Source organism: Ipomoea triloba, chromosome 5, assembly GCF_003576645.1.
Source record: "Ipomoea triloba cultivar NCNSP0323 chromosome 5, ASM357664v1".
Classification (NCBI taxonomy): domain Eukaryota; kingdom Viridiplantae; phylum Streptophyta; class Magnoliopsida; order Solanales; family Convolvulaceae; genus Ipomoea; species Ipomoea triloba.
In genome coordinates, this window is record NC_044920.1 from 10,189,507 (window position 1) to 10,213,358 (window position 23,852).

Below are 23,852 nucleotides of genomic sequence, written 5' to 3' on the forward strand. Positions count from 1 at the left end.
ATTAATTTCCGAGTATTGTAATTGACCCAAGTATGTTCAAAATATTTTCAATGCAAGAAAAAGAAAGAGTAGAAAAATGTTTTCAAACCTTAGTTCTAGTAAAGTGGTGAAGGATCTTATTAACCACGGAATAAAGATGAGCTTAAAGTGCCTATTCCGCATGGTAATTATGTGTATGATCAATCATACTGTGGGCGAAGTCTATTCGCCGAGTACTATATCACCCGGAAGGAAAAGGTACTCCTACGGGGGTGTGCACACTTAAGTATAGTCACTCTATGTTCGGGTAGGTGTCATTCTTATGAACCTAGTGAGGCTAGCTAGGAATCATTCCAACGCTCCTATAAGTCCAGGGGATCAGTATTAGACCGGGCGATGACCACTGAACCCGAGTTCAACGATCCAAGTGGTCAAAAGTGGAGAAAGAACTCCAAAGGCCTCACACTTTCTATCTAGGACTAAGTGGAATTTCGAAATACGAATGTAGTTACNCATTCATGAGATGATCTCCCGATGCCTCAAAGGAATTATTATAAGTAAGGACAGTTAGTAATAAGCTGCGATCGTACGTCCCGGTCACGAACCGTAAAAATTTTAGGAACTAATATCCGGACCCGTTTGTCCTAGGAAATGGATTTTTAGACACCATACTATTATTCTGGAATTTCCTATTTAATTAGATTAGCCCATAGCAGCCAAAATTTATTTGTGATCGTACATCGCGAAATTTCGCGGTGTACCGAACCTAGCCCAATTTTGAGTTCTAGACTGGAATAAATTTTTGGGTTCGAGAATTATTTGAATTGAATTAGTTTCTACCAAGAATTCATCTGATTTAATCCCAATCAATTTAAGCTAAGATATTCTAGATTATTTTATTCCATTTTATTTTGGATCTTATCCCCAAGAGTGGACTAGTCAACCAAGTGGGTAGATATTTAAGCCAATTTTTTTCCATTTTGCTTGTGTTGGCCGAAAAAAAAGAGAGAGGGAGAGAGAGTGGGATCTTCATCATCTTCATCATCTTCATCAAGCTTCAAGACTCCATAGCTAGCAATTTCTTCACAACTCTCAAGTTATTCGGTAAAACTCCAATTTTATTCGGTAGATAGCTTTATTTTTCATCCTAGAACATGAATCTAAGTTAAGATTTCTTAAAATCATGTGTTATGTTGTTGTTGGAATTCTAGGGTTTTAAGGTGAATTGGGGAAAATCATCTACAAGGATTTTCTACGGAATTTGAAACTTGGTTGAGGTAAGGAATCCCTTTAATTGGTTGAGGTTGTTTGAAATTAGATAATTGATAGCTTGGTTGAAATATGATGAGTGCTAGGTGGTTGTCAATGTGCCCAAAATATTTAATTTAAGTACACTAGGTATATTATAAAATGGATGTAATGTATTGTGTGTAATGTAGCATAGTATATATATATATATGTGTTTTATGCTTATATATATATGAAATTGTATGGGTATATATATATTCACGTGTAGTGTGTGTGTGTGTAATTAAGCTATATATACATATGTACATATAATAAGCATGTATGTACGTGTAATATATATATATACATTTATAACTATTAGGTAACTATATATGGTATGTACATACGTGTAGTATAGTGTATATATATATATATATATATATATATAATTTATACATGTGTATTATGTATATATATATATGAAAGCCGTATATCTATAAGTACATATATGGGTATGTATGTATTAATAAAATGTCACCTTTTGTGTGAAGTATATGGTATGTATAAATCATAATTATATATGTTGTTAGTAAGAAGAGTAATGCTATGTAATTAGGTATAAGTGCTATGAAGATTGTGTTACACATGGGTGAACTTATACATAGTATAAGGAAGTGGTAGTATGTGTTTGTAAAGAATAAATATATGTTATGTGTTATGCATATGTTGAAGTTGGGAAATGTATAGGTTATATGCATTGAGATGTATGTGTCAAATGTGAGAATTATGTGATAAATGTGGAGTTGAAAGTGTAGAGTAGTTACACTTGAATTACTTTTGTGAAAGGATGTTAGTGGATCATCCAAATGTTTTGAAAAAGAAAAGGAGAATTTTTGAATTGGGTTAAAAGGAGAATTAATTTCCGAGTATTGTAATTGACCCAAGTATGTTCAAAATATTTTCAATGCAAGAAAAAGAAAGAGTAGAAAAATGTTTTCAAACCTTAGTTCTAGTAAAGTGGTGAAGGATCTTATTAACCACGGAATAAAGATGAGCTTAAAGTGCCTATTCCGCATGGTAATTATGTGTATGATCAATCATACTGTGGGCGAAGTCTATTCGCCGAGTACTATATCACCCGGAAGGAAAAGGTACTCCTACGGGGGTGTGCACACTTAAGTATAGTCACTCTATGTTCGGGTAGGTGTCATTCTTATGAACCTAGTGAGGCTAGCTAGGAATCATTCCAACGCTCCTATAAGTCCAGGGGATCAGTATTAGACCGGGCGATGACCACTGAACCCGAGTTCAACGATCCAAGTGGTCAAAAGTGGAGAAAGAACTCCAAAGGCCTCACACTTTCTATCTAGGACTAAGTGGAATTTCGAAATACGAATGTAGTTACTCCGTAGCTACGGGAAAGAGAGATGTAACAAGTTTTAAGTACCCAAAGGTTGTGGGTGATCTCTCTCTTTGAAAAGTGAAAAGTGATGAGAATCTCATTATGAGGGAAAGGTTTTCTACTAAAGTGATTACAAGCAAGATATGTGATTTATGTTTTATACTACTTACTAGTATGTTTAATTGTTTAGCAATATATTGTTGAGTATGTAAATGAATATCAAATGACCTTGTCAAGAGGGAAAATGTTATGAGACATTATTGAATTGTGCTCATAATGTATGCAAGTTGCTATTTATAACTGTGCAGGTAGAATCTTGCAGATGAGTAAGGTACAGGGTTTCTATGTAACAATTTTTACAAAACCTTTATTTAGTTTTGAATAACCCATGGATATCCTTACTTAGCCGTTGTGCTAACTACACTTCACTGTGTTCTTATCAGATGCAGTCTAGTGTCAGTTCTTGTAGCCCGGTGAACTCCGAAAGTTCACCGGAGTATGTGTGTCAGGGCATGGATTATGATGATTACATACAGATGATGGAGGGAGAAGACCCATACGCACCTGGTTATGCTCCCGAAGCTCCCACCAACCCAGATACTCCTATGGCTCCGTCGGCCCCTTTTGTCTCTTGCCCGGTTATGGACGAGGTCCAGGCTGCTTACGGCTTTTACCCCATAGAGCCGTTAGATGGTAGCGATCCCCTGGAGTTCATTGTGCACTACCCCTACCCTTGGGACCCTAGCCCTCGGGATGTTTGGGAGGAGTGGTCGATGGTCATAACCACTTCTCGGTTTTTGGACCACATTACCTGGTATGAAGGGGAGTGGCACCTGGTCTGGGGAGAGTTCACCGTCCCCGTGTACCGCATGCTTGACTAGACGTCGGATCTTTGGGAGTCTTTGGGAAATTTTTGGTGTACATATATTTTTGTAGCCTTAGTGATGGCTAGGCATGACTAGTTGCGTCTAGGTTGAACCTTGTTGGTATTTTGGCCCGAGAGCAATCTTATGTATGTAATTTTTGCAAGATTATATACTTTGCTTAATGAAGCTTCACCAGTTGATGTGTATGAAAGTGTTAAGTATCTGTTGAGTGATTGTTGTGATGAGAAGAGTTCCTTTAGCCTGTGCACTTAGAGTGAGGTTCATCGATAAATGTATGACTCTCTCTCTAGGTGTGGCGGTAATGCCTCGGATGTACGGGAAGGTAGGTCCGGGGTGTTACATTCCACACAAGGTCTGCTTGAAAACGACGCAATAATACCATAGGGGAGAGACAAAGTTCTCGAAAGACGAACTGAAACAAAAAAAAAACACTCGAAAAAAAACACTATCGAGACCAAATACACACTGTTCGTAAGAAAAAAAATGCGGTTGGTTGTGTATGTGTGGTAAAATATTTCGTGAACTCAGAATGAACATTCACACCCCCAATGCAATTACTTAAAATAGAATCCCCCGTTATGCACCTAGTACACCCAATCACAGTTGCACAAACCACTATGACCGGGTGCACATGCGCCAAATAGGTCCACATTCAAGACACATATATACACAAGACTTTTTCACACGCCCAACGTTACACATGCACACACCTACACATCATAAACAAATTAAAAGTACCAACCGAACTTACCGACGAAGTCTTCTGCCATGTGCACACTCTGGATGGCTGAATTCGTTTGTTTCTTCTACGCACAATTTTTTTCTAAAATCACAGAGTGAAAATATAGAATGTATTACTAGCATGGTTAGGATCCCTTAATATATAAAAAATATCACATTTCGTTTACATCCAAAACCAAAGAACGTAATCAAATTCCAATTCCACCCTTTTGTATTAATTTCATCCTACTATAATTAATATTTTAATCTCAATCCTATCTTAAAAAATATTTTCCATGCATCACACGGGTAATTGGCAATTATTTTCTCAAATCCAAGAAAGGGTTAGATCCTATGAGACCATCCTATTAGATGAGATCATGAGATAGTGTACATTTATTTGATTATAAGATTAGTGCAGGAGTATTACTCAATTAATTGAATAATAATATGTGAATTAGAATAATTATCATAATTTTTTTATTATCCTTTAATTATGGACGTAATATGTCTATTTTAAATTTTCTTAACTGATTAGATAATATTTATATTACGGAAAGTATTAATTCTTTAATTGCTATAATTTTTAAGATTTTATTCAAAAGTAATCAAAGGAAGTGCATGGGTAATTGATATTATTTGAATTTAAAAATATAAAATTATCGTAAGAAAGGATTCTCTATGTTTAATTACCATAATAAATTTAGATGTTGATTACCATAATAAATGAATTAACATATGGATCAGTATTATACAAAAGGGAGAAAGTCTTTTAAGTAAGATATATTTTAAAAACTATCAATTAATTAAAATATGATAGGAAAATTATATTAGGAATCCTTCTAATTTTTCCTAATTCTATATTTGTAATTATCGTTATAAACGGATTGGATTTAATAGGTAAACTTTTAATTAGAAACTTATATTAAGAGTTTTGGATTATTATTATCTTATTAATGTCAGTGGAATTATATTAGGAGATTATATTAAGAGTTTTGGATTATTATTATTACAGAGTATTATACTATGATTATTATATTCTTAACATAATAGATTTTTAACGAATAGTTGTGCATCGTAAGACTCTAACTAAACCTACAGTATTGTGGAATTAATGATAAAAGTATGAATAACATTATATTATTTTAGCTATTAAATTGGACAATATCTACCTTCAACACTCAAACAATTAATAAATCCCTTTGAATAACATTCTCGTATCGGATAACACTCAAATAATTAATTAGACACTAGATCGGATTGTCTTTCAATCCAAGCTATTATGAATTTTTGGTGCTTTTCAGAATCATCAATCATGTATAACATTGTTTTTCCATCTTCACCTTCCTTCTGAACATCACAGCTACCTATTCAATGAACCTCATAAGATTGAATTTTTTTGAACAATGTGTGTGTATAGATAGTTGACATTTGTTTCTCATAAGGAAGATAGATTTTATTGTAGGTTGCTTATATTTAGTTTCAAAATCTGCCTTGGTTACCTCTTCATAATAGTAATGCAAAAATATCTTGTAATGATCAATGAACTCCTGGAATGTAGTTTCTTTGTGAATATAGTTATCAAAGAGAGAAGAAATACATTCAGAGTACTCAACTGTGCAGAGTCCTCGCAGAAAAGTACCTCTCATGTAAGTTGGAAGCCATTTTAAGTCTTTCAAATCGAAACCATATACATTCCTCTCCCTTGAGATAAAATGCATTAACAATCTTGTCCGACCATCTCTATCGGTAACTTCAAATTGAGACATACCTACTAGTGTGGAGCTAGGTAGAGAAAACATTAAGACACTATGCTTCAATAGGTAGAGAAAATATTGAAACACCGGGCTTCAATAGTCTATACGGATATAAGCATGCAGATACATTATAATATGATAACATTTATAGATGATGTATATTTGTAACTTTATTTAACTAAGAATGATTCATTGCTATTTTTATCAAAAAACATATATGTGGTTAAATAATGAAATATTATTTTGCTCCCCATGTCCCCCATCCCCTCCCTCCCATACCTAAATTAGCTATAAGGTAACTGTGCTCACATTCGCCATTCCTAAACATCTGAAATATTAGACTGTATCACAGGTAGTATTTGCCATTCAGGACCAGGTATCATGGAATTTAGGCGGAGATTTGTTGTCAATCTAAGAACTTTACAACTGTCCCACAAATATGATGAATTGGTAAATGTAGATACAATGTCTTGTCTAGATCCCTTAGGGATCACGGGTAGTATTTGCCTAAGATCTTCACCCAATACAACTGATTTCTCACCAAATGTTTTATTTCCACTTAACAGATTTGTAATTCATAGTAAGTCTCTCATTGTTTTGTCTAATGCTTCAATATGTTTGTGCATCATTGGAGCTTCATCCCATATGATCAGCTTGGTTTCACAATCAACTCAGCAAGGTCACTACCAGGTTTAATATTACATGTTGAGTCTTCTGTAATGGAAATTGGTATTGCAAACCTTGAGTGTGCAATTCTTCCACTAAGTAAAAGTAAAGAAGCTATACCACTTGATACAACATTGATAACAATATCACCTTTAGATTGCATTTCCAAAGACAATGCCCTCCATAGAAACGTCTTCCCAGTTTCGCCGTATCCGTAGACAAAGAACAAACCACATAGGTTAGACGCAACATCCTCAAGTATCGTTGCATAGACTCCTCTTTGCTCATCAGTTAGTTTACGTGACAGGTTATCACTTTCTCTTGCAAGACCTTCACGGTCATATGACATCTCTTCAAGTAACAATCTATTTGCATGTAATCTTGAATTCGCTAAATCTAGAATTGGCATTTAGGGGGAATCTTTCAATGATTTGCAGTAAATTGCTAAAAACTTCTCCAACTCAACCAATGTTATATTCTATTTCTCATCATCTGTTAACACCAAATCTACATACAAAGAGAGGGAACATGTCAGAGACTAGCCATTTGTACAATTGTGGTCTAATCAAACGAATAAATAAGGTTCTTCATAATCATGTCATATATCACCTGGTTCTGAAAGACATCAACGCTGATTGAATTGGGTATCTTCCGCGAGATACGACCATACTTCATTCCATACTATCTCCGGTCGAGCCAATGAGTTTGATATCAACAACGTCACAAAAAAAATTCGCATTGAATGAGCTGATGACCAATGGCTGGCTTTTGTTATTGTATCAATGTATTCTTTATCATTATCTACTAAGCCTCTTGCATAACTTGCATCTCTAAAACTCACATACTCTACAACATTTAGTGTTCGTATGTCTTTAAAGCAAGTTAGACCACGTACTATATTCAACAAACATATAAGGTAATACATTTCACCACTTCCCGACGAAACGTAAAAAATACAACCTATAGAGAATCCCTTTGCCTGGGAAGCCATTCCCTTGAGTTTTTTTTCCAAACGCATTTTTTAGGCATCTCAATATAAGTCAATACCCTAGCATCGACATTTTTTTGTTGGCATCAAACCATGTAGTGAACATAATTTGTCCAATAGTGTGACGTTTTAACACAGTGTCAACACTATCAGCGTCGCCGAACACAATCAACTGGCAATCCGGTAAGTGAAAGCTTAACCTCTCAATCGTTGGATTCCTGAACTACACATCGAAGCCAAACAAACGCCACGTAGCCTCGCTCGCAGATATGTATCGACAATCGTAGTACATGCTGATCTCATCCACTGACTCGGTACTATCTTCGTTACTAGTGCTTTTATAAAATTTAGCTGTGACTCGATTATTCTACATGGTGATCATTCAACAGATCTCATCCACTTTTACTCTACATTCAAATTTTTTATGTAAAGACTTTTACTAAGGGCCCACATGAAAAACATATTTTATCAATATCTGCCACATCATGGAGAAAATTAAAGGAGTATGAATTGACAGTATATGTACTATAACTCATTTACTTTACAATGTTGTCATCTTGATGTGGTAGTAAAATTCAATATATTTATTTTTTTAGTACTATTATCAACTTTATTACATTGTAGAATCTGCTCAATATATATACTTTCTCTATAAATTCAATATATTTATTAGTTTATCATGAATTAATTTGTCGTACCCGAAGTTAAAAAAAGAATCTAGTAATATCACATAATAAAGTGAAGTTAAAAGTCCCTCCTAAGTGGAAAACTTTTCTATGGAGAGCCCTCAATGATATCCTCCCGGTCACCACTAATTTGCTTTTTAAAGAGAGTAGAGGTGGAACCGACATGCCCTATGTGTGGGGTGGCTCATAAAGATACAATGCATGCTCTTGTAATGTGTGATTTTACACAACTTGTTTGGCATGAGTCTCTTTTACCTCTTTCTAATATTGTGGGCACCAACTTTAACATGTGGTTTTCAAGCCTCTTGACCACTTTGACCGAGGATGATGTTTCTCTGGCAGTAGCTGTCCTGTACCACGTCTAGCGAGCGAGAAACTGTGTTGCATGGGATGTTCTCCTTCCGACGCCGAGAAAGGTGATGGTAGGAGCGGCGTCGGCGCTACACGCATGGACAGCGGCGAACTACGGACATCAGCCGGCGCAGCCGTCGGTCGTGGTGGGCGATGCGAATCACCAGAGCCCTGTTCAGGCCACTTCCCCGGCTCGCCCAAGCTGTTTCTTCGATACTGCCTACGCTTCGGCCTCTCGAAAGAGCGGTCTTGCTGGCATCAGATGGGAGCTTCGCAGCTGCATGCGCCGGGCCTATTCTCGATTGCTTTTCACCCCTCATGGCAGAGGCCGTCGCGTGCAAGGAGGCGTTGTCCTGGCTTAGGAACATGGGGGTGGATGCTGTTGATGTTCACACGGATTGCTCTCAGCTTCATAATGGACTAAGAAGTTTGCGGTCTACTTTTTATTCTTACGTTGGTTTGTTTATGGATGTCTGTAGGTCTGCTGCAGGCTGCAGCCTCTTTCTTATCTTGTCATTTTACTCTTGTCTCTAGATCGTCAAATAGTTTAGCTCATACTCTTGCTTCTACAGCCGGTTCTCAGGCTAGCATTTTGTACTGGCACTCTGTCCCTCCCGACTCTATTGCTTCACTTTTATAATATCAGTAGTCGTGGTTTTTGCCTTAAAAAAAAAAAAAAAAAAAAGGCAAATCCACAAGCACAGTGTAGTTACTAAGTATTAAACAAAAAAAAAAACTTCAGAAATAAAAAAGTATTATTTTATAACTTGTGGTCTAGTAGTACAAAGTGCAATCATTATTGCATGGACCATGGTCCATGCAGCTGTGTGGATCATAAATAAAAAGTACAGTTTTAATATACTAAAAGTACATTACTTTTGTACATAAACTATATTATTTTAGAGTATATTATTTAAGTACTGAAAGTACATTATTTTATATATACTATGAAATAATGTACCTTCAATACAAAAATAATGTACTTTTAATATAATAAAAATGTATGTTATATTTATGGTTCACACAGCTATGTGGACCATGGTCCACGCAATAATTTACCTCCAAAGTGACTCTTCCAAATAGGAGGTCATGGGTTCGAGGCCCCAATAGTTATAAATTCATTATTCTAACTCATAAAATTCAACGATGTCGTATTGGATCGTGATCCACATACTGTTGTCTAGAGCCCAATAGAGATGGTATGGAAAATTATGCTATGGACCCAGGTCCACCTTGCAAGGTGGACCCGAGTCTATCTTCACAAATTTAAAATTCTATGCTCACAATTTTAGAACTCAATATACAAAATTACATTACTCAATATTCACACTTTTGAACTCTATATTCACAATTATGTTATATAGATTCAAAAGTCGTGTTATGCTGTTGAACATAGAGTTTTGATACTGTTGAACATAGAGTTATGAAATTGTGAAAACAGAGGAATAAAATTGTGAACGTAAAACTATGAAAATGTGACCATGAAATTATGAAATTGTGAACATGAAGTTATAAAAATGTGAACATGAAGTTATAAAAATGTGAACATAGAGTTATGAAATTGTGAACATAGGGTTATGAAATTGTGAACATAGACCCTGGTCCACCTTGCAAGGTAGACCCGGGTCCATGACATAATAACCCAGACGGTATTGAACAGGTTAAAAAAAAAAACAAAAAAAAATTGTCATTCTTCCCAAATTAAAAAATCTTATCAACTCGTCCATTTAACAGACGAAAGGAACAATAAAAGAAAAATAAGATCATTTGGGCAACACCTTGCTGGATACTAATCTTGAATTCTTGACTAAGACTCCCATGCATTATCTTAATCACCTTGCTTTTGTCATCATCAATCAATCAATTCATTATTATATCGATCTATCTATACATATCATATCGTGCATCCAAATTATATATGTCCTCTATCTTAGGCAACAACAACATCTATCAATCAAATTTAAAATTATTATGATTCTCACTTTATTTGAAGGCATTGATCAAACACACGTGACACTAATCCAACACACAACTTTGGTTGGAAAAATCTTTGTTAATCTCAAGACGATTATTTCCTAATAAAACTTGGTCTCTAGTTTAAAATAATGCTATTTTTATAGCAGACAACGTTATGATGGCTCGTGCACATCAACAACATTGTTTTCTCAATCATGTTTAGCTAGCTTGAAAGTTATTTTATTTTCTTGTTTATTTATATTTTATTTATATTTTGGACTTTGGTAACGAAAGAAATTAGGAATGAGAATAGGGCGGGTCGTGGACAGAGAGTATACTATCCGTGATCCGTCCCATCCCCATTCTAGTCCCCAGCGGGAAATTGAAAAAAATTTCTCATCCCAACCTCAAAGAGAATTAGATGGGGATCTCAGTCAATCCCCTAGCTAAACAGTATGTGAAATTAGTGTAATTTTTAATAACCAAATAAAACAAAAATTAAAACCTAAGTTAATTTTAAAAATTAAAATATTTAGAAATCTCTCTCTCTCTCCCTCTCTCTCTCTCTCAATATATATATATATATATATATATATATATATATATATATATATATATATATATATATATATATATATATATATATATATATATATATATATATATATATATATATATATATATATATATATATATATATATATATATATATATAGGTGAGAAATAAGAACTATTTTTGAGCGTCCATCTTTGGATTTTTTATGGCTGAGATTATTTCTTTCTTTTTTCTTTTCTTTTTGGTTATTATTAATTATTGGGGGTTTTATGTAATTTTACATGTGTTTTAATTTTGTATGAAATTCTATTGATATATTATGCTTGATTTTAGGTGTTTTAATTTTGGAAGGAATGTATTTTCTTCCTTGTTAGAGGATTTGCGTTTTTTTTTTATCGTCTTCAGTCGCCCATTCTTCATCTTTTCCGAAGCATGGACTACAGTAATGAAGGTATGTCTTCCTAAGTTTTTTGTTTTTTGTTTTTCTCTGCTATTTGATTATTTTTGTTGTGTGCGTGAGTGTCTGGGAGTGTTGCGTCAGTTTTTGTTAAGTTTGATTTTTATGATTGCCTAGAATACACAGAACTCATCTCCTTACGGGGTGCACATTGCATTGTGCACCCTGGTACACGGTATAACGATCCGTAGGAGTGTGATTGTTGATTGTAATCTTTTGATTGTTAATGGTGGTGTTGTCCTGTTCTTTACAGTGTTGACTCTCTCGTATTTGTTCACCTTGTAGTAATCTTTGTTTGTGCTTCCTCAGTGTGTGCACATCTTTATTTTGCTATGTTTGTTTTTTGTTTTTTTTTTTAATTTTATTTTGTACATTGTGTGTAGGATATTCTGGTGGGTGGAATCATTTTCTGTGTAATTTTGAGTTTGTGGTATTTTTTGTCCTATTTTTATTCATTTCTGTGTATTTTTCGATAGCGTTGTATTTATTAAGGGTGTGCATCGGGCGGTTCGATTCGAGTTGGGTTTGCAAAGCATGAATCCGATCGGTTTTCGGTTTGGAATTTCCAAACCCAATTTCATTATTAAATCTAATTAACCCAATCGGTTTTTAGTATTTCGGTTTGGTCGGTTTCGGTTCGGTTTCAGGTTGAATTTCGGGTTTTACACAGATAAATTAACACAGATAAATTTACGGCTTCTACCACATCCAAACAGTCAATATTTCTGCCCGGCGTCACGACCTCAACGACTCACCGGTGTCACCGCGTCAGCGGCATCACGACACTCCACTGATAACTCAACGGCGTCACGCCACGACACTCCACCGGCATCAACGGCGTCATCGACTCATAGGACTGAGAATCTGAGATATGAGATCTGAAATCTGAAAGTGAGAGGTGAGAACTGAAATCTGAGAGAGGAGAAGCCGAGAGGTGAGAGTCCGAGACTGCGAGAGTGCGAGAGACTACGAGAGTTGAGAGAGATCGAGAAGCCTGAGACTCTGAGAGAGATCTGAAATAGTGAAATGAGTGAGCCAGTGAGGTGAGAGTTGAGAGATCTGAGCCTCTGAGGTGACTGGTGAGAGGTGAGAGTTGAGAGATCTGAGGTGAGAGGTGAGAGATCTGAGGTGAGAGTTGAGAGCTCTGAGAGGAATTGAAGAAATGAGGGGATTGAGGGCTGAGTTTTGAGGACTGAGGAGGCGAGGAGCATAAGTGAGAGACTGAGAGCTGCGCATCCTTCCTAACATGTATATATATACGCGAACCCTGAACCCTAACATAATTTTAATCGGGTTTTCGGGCGGTTCGGGTTCACAATTATCAAACCCAACCCGAACCCATCAAACCAGAATAAGTAACGTAGTTGGGTCGGTTTATCCACTTCGGGTTCGGTCGGGTTGGTTTTCCTTTAAACGGTTCACGGGTCGGGCGGGTCGGGCGGGTTGGGCGGGTTATGCACACCCCTAGTATTTATTATCTGTTTGTATGACAGTGCACATAGTTGTCAACTAAAGTACACAAAACGGTTGTGCGTTTATAATATTTTTACCATTATTTTTTAGTGGATGTGCTTTGTTTTTTCACCATTACCATGTACCAGCATCTATTGGTGTGACCCTCGGCAAGGCTGGTTTAAAATAGATTTGGAATGATTTCTATAGTTGTGTTGCTCTTACAGGAGATAGCTCGGATCATGTTATGAATTTGGCCTGTGTTTTGAAGGAGCTCAAACTGTCTTTTGTCAATGTCGATACTAGTCTTGGTACGTCCGTTGGTAAATCGAGTGTTATTCGGGCGTTTGGTGGTGCGCTCACGTCTAATGATATTGTTGTCCACCCCCTAACCATTGCTAAGAATAAGGGTTCTAGGAAGTTACCTCTTCCCATGAATTCCATGAGACCCTTCATATATGCACACAAGCTACTACACGAATTCATACATACTAGATTGAGTGTAATTTGCCCAGCATGAATACACACAATCTATATATATATATATATATATATATATATATATATATATATATATATATTTCAGTTCTCGTGCGATTAGGTGTGTCCGTGCGGTTAAATTTGAGCCATTTATCTTATTTAAATCAACGTCCAGGATTAACAAAATTTAAAAAAAAAAAAAACCTCAGTGGAAATTTGGTAATTTTTGCATCTAGGTCAAATTTAAGGTAAATGATTTTTCTTTTTAAGTGCGTGGTTTTTGTACTTAAGATGCATGGCTTGTGTGCTTAAGGTGCGGGGATTTTGTGCTTAAGGTGCATGGGTTGTGTGCTTAATGTGAGTAGTTGTTGAAACTTAGGTGCGTCAACTTGAAGATTAAGTTGCTTAGTTTTCCTTCTTAAAGTGTGTGATTTATATACTTAAGGTGCGTCATTTTAATGCTTAAGGTGCGTGATTTATATACTTAAGGTGCGTGGTTTGTGTACTTAAAGTGCACCGTTTAAAAACTTTAGTTGCGTGGTTTTTGTTCTTAAGGTGCTTATTTATTTGTGTGCTTAAGGTGCGTGGTTTATATACTTAAGGTGCGTCATTTTAATACCTATGGTGTGTTGGCGCAACCGCACAGGAAGTTATACCCGCACCTGAACCCTCCATATATATCTATATATATACACACACCACATCCACCTAAACGCATCTATTTTATTACTAATTCTATGAGAGGATTGAGTATGAGAAAGTTTCAGTATATTGTACCCAATATTTTAATCATGATTTATGTGGTGACAACATGCAAACATAATGAAAATAAGGTTTTTACAATGCCCTCTTTCTCTCTCTCTCTCTCTGTATATATATATATATATATATAGTGGATTAATTGGACTCATATTAGCCATTGATCTAATAATTTTAATGGATAGATTTAGATTGTATTTTTGATTTATTTATGCAGATTTTCTATTGTCTTTTACGCTCAGAGGGGTATTATTGTCTTTGTAAGGGTTTTATTTTTGGGCAGCTGTATTTTCGGATTCCTAAACGCACGGTTATTATTCTTCTTCTTCTTTTACACAAAAACTCCTCGTTGGCTGAGCTTTGCGGTTCCAAGAGACGGTATTATCAAAGATTATCGGCGTCAAAAAACCAACGTTCACCGGCGCAACAATGGCAGATGGCGGTGGTTCTCGGCTTCGTCTTGAGAGGTCTTCTAGGATGGCTAGTCGAGGTAGGTTTTTTATTTTTTTCTGGATTTTTTTCGTTCGGCGTGGGATTTGGGTGGGAGAATATGGTTGCATGTCTATGTTTGTTAGTTCTCGTGATGTTAAGGAAGGGTGTTTCCAGTGTGAGAGTGTTTTTTCGTTGGGTGGTTGGTCTGTGGTGGTGGGGGGCTTTGTGTCTTGCGAGACTTGGTGGCCGACCATGGTGGGCGAGTGTGCGGTGGTTGATGGTGTTGGGGGTATGTGTAGGGTTGCATTTAGTGTTGTGGCGGTGGTAGGTGCGGCTGGTTATGGTTGCCGGCGTCGGCCGCATGTGGGGGGTGGGGGGTTATGGTTTTTTTTCTTGGGCTGGGCTTTTTTTTTAATTATTTTTTTTCTAGTCTTTTGATTTGTTTTTGTATGTTATTAAGTATGTTTGTAGTGTTTTCATCTTGTTATATGTGTGAGTATAACATTAGTATATGTAATATTTGTGTTGCTATGGTAAAATTTGTATTTACGGGTATAAAATTAGTATATGTAAAATTTGTATATAAACACGGGATTTATACATTGTTCATCCTTGGATAATATTATTATATGTAAAAGTAGTACATAAACACGGGATTTATACATTGTTCATCCTTGGATAATATTATAGATTTCTTTATCATTAGAGTAGGTTTTGTAGGGTATGGTTTTTTTACCCATGTTCTGCTTTTTTATTAATGTATTTTTTGATTGTTTTAGTATGTTATTAATTCTGTTTCATGGTAGTTATTTATATTTAGGATTTTCATTTTGAGTTGGTTGTGTGCCTCTTTAATGTTGGATGTGTGCCTCATATGGTGGGGGTTAAAATCATTACTGTAGGGTTTGAGGGGTATGGTTTTTTTTTCCCATGTTCTGTTTTTTTTTTTCCTTTAGTTTTTTATTGGTTGTGTATTTTATTCATTCTGTTACATAGTAGTTATTTATATTATGTATGCCAATTTCAGTTTGGATGTGTGCCTTTTTTGATTTAGGATGTGTGCCTCATATGGTGTTTTTATATAATAATATTGAAAGGCATAGAAGAGAACAGGTATTGTGTGTCATATTTTTTGTTGGCACTTTAAATTAAAGTTGTCTCTCTTTATGTTTTCGTAGTTATGAGTAGGCACATTTTGTAAAATCATTACATTAGGTTTTGTAGGGTATGGTGTTTTTACCCGTTTTCTGGTTCTTTTTTTTTTTTTTCCCTTTCGTTCTTGATTGGTTTTGTATGTTATTAATCATGTTAAATAGTACTTATTTATATTATGTATGCCATTTTCTATTTGAAGGGCATGGTGATTTTTCCAATGTTCTGTTTTTTTTTTTTACTTTAGTTTTTTATTGGTTGTGTATTTTATTCATTTTGTTACATAGTAGTTATTCATATTATGTAAGCCAGTTTCAGTTTGGATGTGTGCCTCTTTGATTTAGGATGTGTGCCTCATATGGTGTTTTTAAATAATAATATTGAAAGGCATAGAAGAGAACATGTATTGTGTGTCTTATTTTTTGTTGTCTCTATAAATTAAAGTTGTGTCTCTTTATGTTTTCTTAGTTATGAGTAGGCACATTTTGTAAAATCATTAGATTAGGGTTTGTAGGGTATGGTTTTTTTACCCGTTTTCTGTTTTTTTTTTTCCTTTCGTTCTTGATTGGTTTTGTATGTTATTCATTTTGTTACATAGTAGTTATTCATATTATCTATGCCAGTTTCAGTTTGGATGTGTGTCTCTTTGATTTAGGATGTGTGTCATATTTTTTGTTGTTTCTTTAAATTAAAGTTGTCTCTCTTTATGTTTTCTTAGTTATGATTGGTTTTGTTTGCTATTAATCATGTTAAATAATACTTATTTATATTCTGTATGCCGTTTTCTATTTGGATGTGTGCCTCTTTAATATAGGATGTGTTCCTCACATGGTGTTTTTAATATTACTATTGAAAGTGATAGAAGTGGTCAGGTATTGTTTGACATTCTTTGTGTTCCAATTCTTAGTTATGAGTACGCGCATTTTGTACAATCATTAGAGTATCGTTTTTTTTGGGTATGGTTTTTTTACCCGTGTTTTTTTTTTATATTTTTATTTTTAGTTCTTCATTGACCCAAGTATGTCCAAAATATTCTTAAAGCAAGAAAGGGAAAAGAGTAGAAAAATGTTTTCAAACCTTAGTTCTAGTAAAAGTGGTGAAGGATCTTGTTAACCACGGAATAAAGATGAGCTTAAAGTGCCTATTCCGCATGGTAATTATGTGTATGATCAATCATACTGTGGGCGAAGTCTATTCGCCGAGTACTATATCACCCGGAAGGAAAAGGTACTCCTACAGGGGTGTGCACACTTAAGTATAGTCACTCTATGTTCGGGTAGGTGTCGTTCTTATGAACCTAGTGAGGCTAGCTAGGAATCATTCCAACGCTCCTATAAGTCCAGGGGATCAGTATTAGACCGGGCGATGACCACTGAACCCGAGTTCAACGATCCAAGTGGTCAAAAGTGGAGAAAGAACTCCAAAGGCCTCACACTTTCTATCTAAGACTAAGTGAAATTTAGAAATATGAATGTAGTTACGCCGTAGCTACGGGAAAGAGAGATGTAGCAAGTTTTTAAGTACCCAAAGGTTGTGGGTAATTTCTCTCTTTGAAAAGGGAAAGGTTTTCTACTAAAGTGATTACAAGCAAGATGTGTGATTTATGTTTTCTACAACTTACGAGTATGCTTAATTGTTTAACAATATATTATTGAGTATGTAAATGAGTATCAAATGACCTTGTGAAGAGGGAAAATGTTATGAGACGTTATTGAATTGTGCCTATAATGTATGCAAGTTACTATTCATAACTGTTACAGGTAGAATCTTTGCCGATGAGTAAGGTATAGGGTTTTCTATGTAACAATTTTTACAAAAACCTTTATTTGGTTTTGAATGACCCATGGATATCCTTACTTAGCCGTCGTGCTAACTACACTTCAACGTGTTTTCTGTTAACAGATGTTATATAGGGTGGGTTCTTGTAGCCCGATGAGCTCTGAATAGGATGGAAGTTGAGGTTGGGGTCTACTCTTTGATGTAGACAGGGATTGTTGTTAATGTTGTAAGTTTAGCCTGTATGTAGACAGGGATTGTTGTTAATGTTGTAAGTTTAGCCTGTGCGTAGACAGGGATTGTTGTTAATGTTGTAAGTTTAGCCTGTGCACAGACAGGGATTGTTGTTAATGTTGTAAGTTTAGCCTGTGCACATAGAGTGGAGTTTGTCAAAGAGGTGATAGAATTCACTCTAGGTGTGGCGGTAGCACCCAGTTTTCTGCTGATAAGATGTAAGCTTCCGCAGCATATGAATACTGATTTGTAATAAATGTAAGAGTTGAAAATTGGGGTGTTACAGTGACACTCTGTAAGTACTCATTTCATATAAATGGTTTTACTATTGTGCAACATTTTGTTCAGTTTTAATTAAAAAAATATACATGTTCATTGTAGGCAAGAGTTTTTATTCTCTTATAATGGTCGGACTGTTTGTCGGGACGATCTTCGGTCTTTGGGTATTGGGATGGAGGTTACTATTTCTGTGATTAATGCCTGGTCATGTATTCTGAATCATCGTGAGCGGACTAAGTCACCTACTGCGCCAGCTAGGGTTTTTGCCTCCCCTTTAAGCACGGTGCGTTTCTTTGTTTCTTTTTTATTACAAACAGATATGTTATTTACACATGTTTTATAAACCAGTCATTGATGTTAACGGTTGTTTTATACTTTTGGTTTTCGTCATAGATTAACACTGCTGTTGGTTTAAAGCTACACGAAATAGACACCCACAAATTGTCTCTTTTTAGAGACGCTTTGGGCCTTGATTTTGCTATTGGACCTTACAAGCAGTGGAGTTTTGTTAATCTTGTAAGAACATTATTCTTGTGTGTCAATTAATACTTGTTTTACGTGCCCATGTGTGTGTTAAAATGTGTCTATACTTATTTATTACTTGTTATTAATATTAAGTTGTCATTACTTGTTCCCCTTTTCATTTTGGGCAATTCCATTCTATTTCAGTTGTTCTTCCCTATCCTTGAGAAAGAACATTACTACTTGTTGTGCGCTGACTTTGAAACTGGACGTCTCGAAATTATTGACAACTCTGCCTCACCTGAGTCAACTGCTCACAGATATGGTGATACTCCAGACAATGTGGTATGTGGTTGTTTACACTTGCATATACTACATTTTACATTTACTTGTTCAGCATTTTGACATTGTAATTTTACCTATTGTTTAGAAACTGCTGTTGCATGAGTATTTTAAATGAGAGGGTGAGCCTTTCAAGGCTGGGTTGTGCATGAATTTGGCAACTAAAAGGATGCAGATGAAGTGGCGGGATCACAGGAACAAAATCAATTGTGGGGTCTACCTCATGAAGCACATGGAGAGTTATTATGGGGAAGGTGTAAATAGCTGGGTTTGCGGTTTAACAAAGGGTGATAGGTCAGAGCTTAATCGTCTACGTTTGCATTACATCAAGGAGATTTGCACTTCTGATGTTAACACACATCGTACCAGCAACGTTGCGCGTGCACTCGCCTTTCACTCAAGGTCTTCCAATGGCAGTTGATCGCTCTACGTCATTTTATTTTTGTGTTCTTCCGTTCATTACATATGGGATTGCAAACATGTTTACTTTTCTGTTTGAAACACTTTGGTCATGCAACTACTTCTATTTTGGATATTGGTTGGTTTATGATATGTCGTTCGCATTCTGGATACGAAATGGTTCGCCACACAAGTTGTTATGTTCTTATTTACGATATGTTCATGGCGGAACTGTTATTGGCACACGAGTAATTGCCATTTGCACATTTTCTTCATGTTCACTGCACACGGTAATAATGTGTCAGGGAGCCAGAAAGTTGACTCACCATTGGCACACTACATTCTAAAAATATGCACACATAGCCCAAATCATAATAATACTCTATACTTAGGCACTCGATATTAACTGATCAACCACAAAACTAGTTAAACAATGAATTCTGTTATGACCGCTATAATTAAGTAAATAATGCACATCATTTATAAGTTCACTATTAATAACGACATACATTATTAAGGTGTTTGGCAACCAAACTGCTAGTATTATTAATCACATTTTGGCAAATGTTTCATATACCACGACACCCACTATTCTTTCAATATGCATTGTGGCATATGTTGTATTTGACACTGGCACACCATTTAATCTTTTACTTACAAATAGCCCAACCCATACTATTATTTAACAGTTAGTCACTCGATCTTAGCTGACCAACCACAACTCTAGTTAAACAATTAATTCTGTTATGATACATGTAAGCCTGTACAAAACTGCACAACATTTATAAGTTAACTTTCAGTAATGGCTCAAATTAAATTTGTCAATCCATCAATGCAAATACCAACATCAGTCTTAACAATAAATATGATTAGTTGTAGAATTATTAATAGATAAAGTAAATTTCATCTACCACCGCAAGTCATAAGTCACATTCTATGCTTTCTCCTTGTTCTTCAGATTCTCTTTTGAATTTGGGTTCAACAGGCAGTTACGAAAGTCGTGACGTGCTGGGTTTTTACCACAATAATGGCATTTTCGCCCGTCTTGCTTTTTTTTTTTTCCACTGCTTTTTCACGTGCACTCTTCAATCGCTTTCCGCTTCCTTTATTTTTTGACAGTTGTGGTGGCTTGACTGTTATGATACTGCTTGTCTGTGCCCCATAAAATGTTTTCAGTAGCTCACTATTCTTGCTATTGTCTTGTGCATTTCCATTGCTAGTCACCATTTTTTCTTTGTGTTCCATCATAAAGGTCAGCATTTCTTGCATCTCTACTGTGTTCTCCTTCGATAGCGCCAAGTAGTTGTAGAACCCTTTACACAGTTTTGATGCTAGGTTGCTATTTTCTTCTTCTGTACTGCATCTGGCACTTCCTCCTTTGCCTGTACTGCTTGTTTCCTGTACACATGCATTTTTTTTCCACCTGCGAAGTACGTACTTTGTTGGAATCAGCTCTGCGTCATTGTCCTTTAGCACTACAAACGCGTGCCTACACAAAATCCCAACCCTGTTGAACTTGCCACATGAACACTCTACTTCCATACGTTCTCTTACGTATTTCACATTGAAAGTCTTCGTGTGCCCTTCCTTGACCGTATACACATACTTCTCATCTGTTTGTTCCTTGTTTGTGATTTTGCATGAAAAGCAACCTTCGAATATCTCCGCCTGCACATCATAAAACATGTTAATTGTGTACACAGAGGTTGCGTGCTTCTCAATAAGTAATGGTGTCTTTGTGGGTGGGAGTGACGCTTCACACTCTGCATCTAATCTTGCTTGCTTGTGACGCTGCAATTCAATCGCACTTTCAAATTGTGTGAAAAACTCTAGCAGTGTTCCGTGCTCATTGATACATGCCCCAAATACGCTGTTCTCTGCCTCGGATCGTGAGGTTGTTCGCATTAGCCCACCCATAAAAACATCATTGAAGTACGCCTTTATCCAATTCGATCTCACATCAAACAGTTGGGTCAACCATTTGTCTTTTTGTAGCTCGTATTCTGTCATTATTTCATGCCACTTGACCTCAAACTCTTCACGACCCAAAGTTTCATCCCACACCGCTGCATTCAATTTTCTCCGGAATATTTCATCCTTGGCTTGTTTCACTCCCACCTTTTCACTTACTTTCGACATGATGTGCCACATACAGAAACGGTGACGTGTATCCGGGAAAACTTGGGGTATTACTTCCTTCATTGCTGGGTCTTGGTCTGTTATCATGCATGCATGTATGCGCCCCATACAATGCTTGAATGTATTCAACAGCCACGCATATGATGGTTTGTCTTCCTTTGAGATGAGTCCAGCTGCAAATGTCACGCACTTCTTGTTGTTTTCAATCCCTGTAAATGGCACGAATACCATATTGTACCTGCAAATTTCAATTGGAATTTCAAAGTTTTTTTCTATGCATTCAATAATACCCTTCTATGCACACAATATATCGTACATAGTAATAGTGCATCACATAAATAAATATTTGCAAGATTTCTTGTCAGTCACCTGTTCGTGCTGTATGTAGCATCGAAAGATACCATATCTCCAAATCTTTGGTAGTTCTCCTTTGCTATTGGGTCTGCCCAAAATAGCGCTCGTAGTTGCTGTTCATAATCTGTATCGTATTCAAAGGTATAAGTTGGAAATAGTAACTGCTTTTTCCTGTACTTGTCTATCACTGCCTGTGCGTCAGCTTCATGTAGATATGCATTGACGTCTCTCTTGCAATTTCTAAAATCCACAGAAGTCGCACCCACTTTATAAAATCCACCTGTTAATTCTGCGTATAGTTCAAATGCTTTAGAGGTGCCTATGTTAGCTTTCGCACACGCTGATATGAATTCTTGGTGTCCAATATCTAACGAACGGTTTATCTTCAGGAACATTCTACTAGACTCTGAGCACAGTGGGTGGTTGTGTTTTTCTTCAAAAATATTAACTGCGTACACCCCATCCTTTCTTCGCCTAATGACACACCTCGCATTACACCCCACCCGGTTTGACACGTGTCGTCGTCATTTTGTGTTCGGAGTGCCCTCTTCACCTTCACAGTTTGTCCCGTCACTAGCGCTCATTGTGTGCCCTTCCCGTGAACATAGTAAATATCTAACTTCTATATATCCATCTCTATTCTTCCTCACTGTGCTGCATCGTACATCAAATCCGGCTTCAACTGCGTAAAGTTTATAAAACGCCACACCTTCTTCTATTGATGCAAACTGTTGCCCGATGAAAGGTTTTTTGGTTTCTACACAATCCGGGATAAAATAATTATTATCTGAGTTTATTACCAAAATGGTCCCTCGACTATTGTGAAATTATCAATTTGGTCCTCAACAATTTTTCGTACCCAATTAAGTCCCTCGACTTTGAAAAATTTAACCAATTTGGTCCTCCGTTTATTTTGCCGTTAAACATCCGTTAAATATGTACCAAATTGGTAATTTTGCTATAGTCAAGGGAGCATTTCAGTGAAAAATTAATTACCAATTTGGTCCCTTGACTATAGAAAAATTACCAATTTGGTCCTTATTTAACGGATGTTTAACGGTAAAATAAACGGAGGACCAAATTGGTTAAATTTTTCAAAGTCAATGGACTTAATTGGGTATGAAAAATTGTTGAGGACCAAATTGGTAATTTTACAATAGTCGAGGGACCATTTTGATAATAAACTCTTATTATCTCCTTGCCAACTATGCACACCGGATGACTCAATATTCCCTTCCGCTGCATCAGGTTGTACATTTAAAATTATCAGTCTTACAATATATCAATAATTAACACTACACACTCATTCCACATGGATCATAATTGCACATGACTAAATAATTTAATCAAGAACAATAAATCCGAACTTTATATCAATAAACCAAATTATAATAATTTTAAACACAAATGTATATGGAGTTGATAAAAACTACGAGTCCAACTCAATAACCACATCCAAATCAGTGAAACAGCCCATTTTTACACTATTTTTCTCGCCAACAGCAGCCCTCGTGTGGAACACAAAGATTAACCTATTGGCACATAATTATCAATACAACTGCACACACCCTACTCAAAAAATACATCTCAATCCCATATTCATATATATACCAATATTATGCTATGCTATTAATAAACCATACTTTATTTCTAAATATTGCTGCCTTCTTACGGTCAGACCTCTTATGATGTTCATACCATTACATTTGATTTACTACCTTAATTAATACTTCAACGTGGAGTCCATGTATAGCAATTATTTCCATTCCCTAATTACAGCCACTAGTAAATTAGTAATGGTCTAATTTGTCCGGCAACCTTATAATCTGATCTGATCCATGTGAACACTAACATTAAATCTCAACCATTTATTAAATTTCTATGAATGGTTATGATGGGTCTTAATAGTCCTCTATACTATATAGTCCTCATGTGAATAAGGGCCTATATATATATATAC

General features: G+C 36.0%; 2 protein-coding genes across 2 annotated transcripts; both read right to left on the minus strand.

Annotated features, from left to right (window-relative positions):
• Positions 1–6,621: 6,621 nt before the first annotated feature.
• On the minus strand, positions 6,622–6,987 carry LOC116020207. The gene has a single exon (XM_031260688.1). It carries the CDS (start codon positions 6,985–6,987, stop codon positions 6,622–6,624), a length of 366 nt encoding a protein of 121 aa, XP_031116548.1.
• Positions 6,988–20,377: 13,390 nt separating this feature from the next.
• Positions 20,378–22,287, minus strand: LOC116020209 (protein FAR1-RELATED SEQUENCE 5-like). Its single transcript, XM_031260689.1, has 2 exons — positions 21,908–22,287; positions 20,378–21,776 (listed from the first exon to the last, which is right to left on the minus strand). Exons 1-2 carry the CDS (start codon positions 22,285–22,287, stop codon positions 20,378–20,380), a joined length of 1,779 nt encoding a protein of 592 aa, XP_031116549.1.
• Between the last annotated feature and the right edge of the window lie 1,565 nt (positions 22,288–23,852).

Bases quoted from the DNA above. Each gene is read 5' to 3' on its own strand.
- LOC116020207 (XM_031260688.1), bottom strand. From the start codon at position 6,987: ATGTCATATGACCGTGAAGGTCTTGCAAGAGAAAGTGATAACCTGTCA.
- LOC116020209 (XM_031260689.1), bottom strand. From the start codon at position 22,287: ATGTTCCTGAAGATAAACCGTTCGTTAGATATTGGACACCAAGAATTC. The intron at 21,777-21,907 runs GTGACTGACAAG...TGAAATTTGCAG, and splicing joins GCTACATACAGCACGAACAG to GTACAATATGGTATTCGTGC.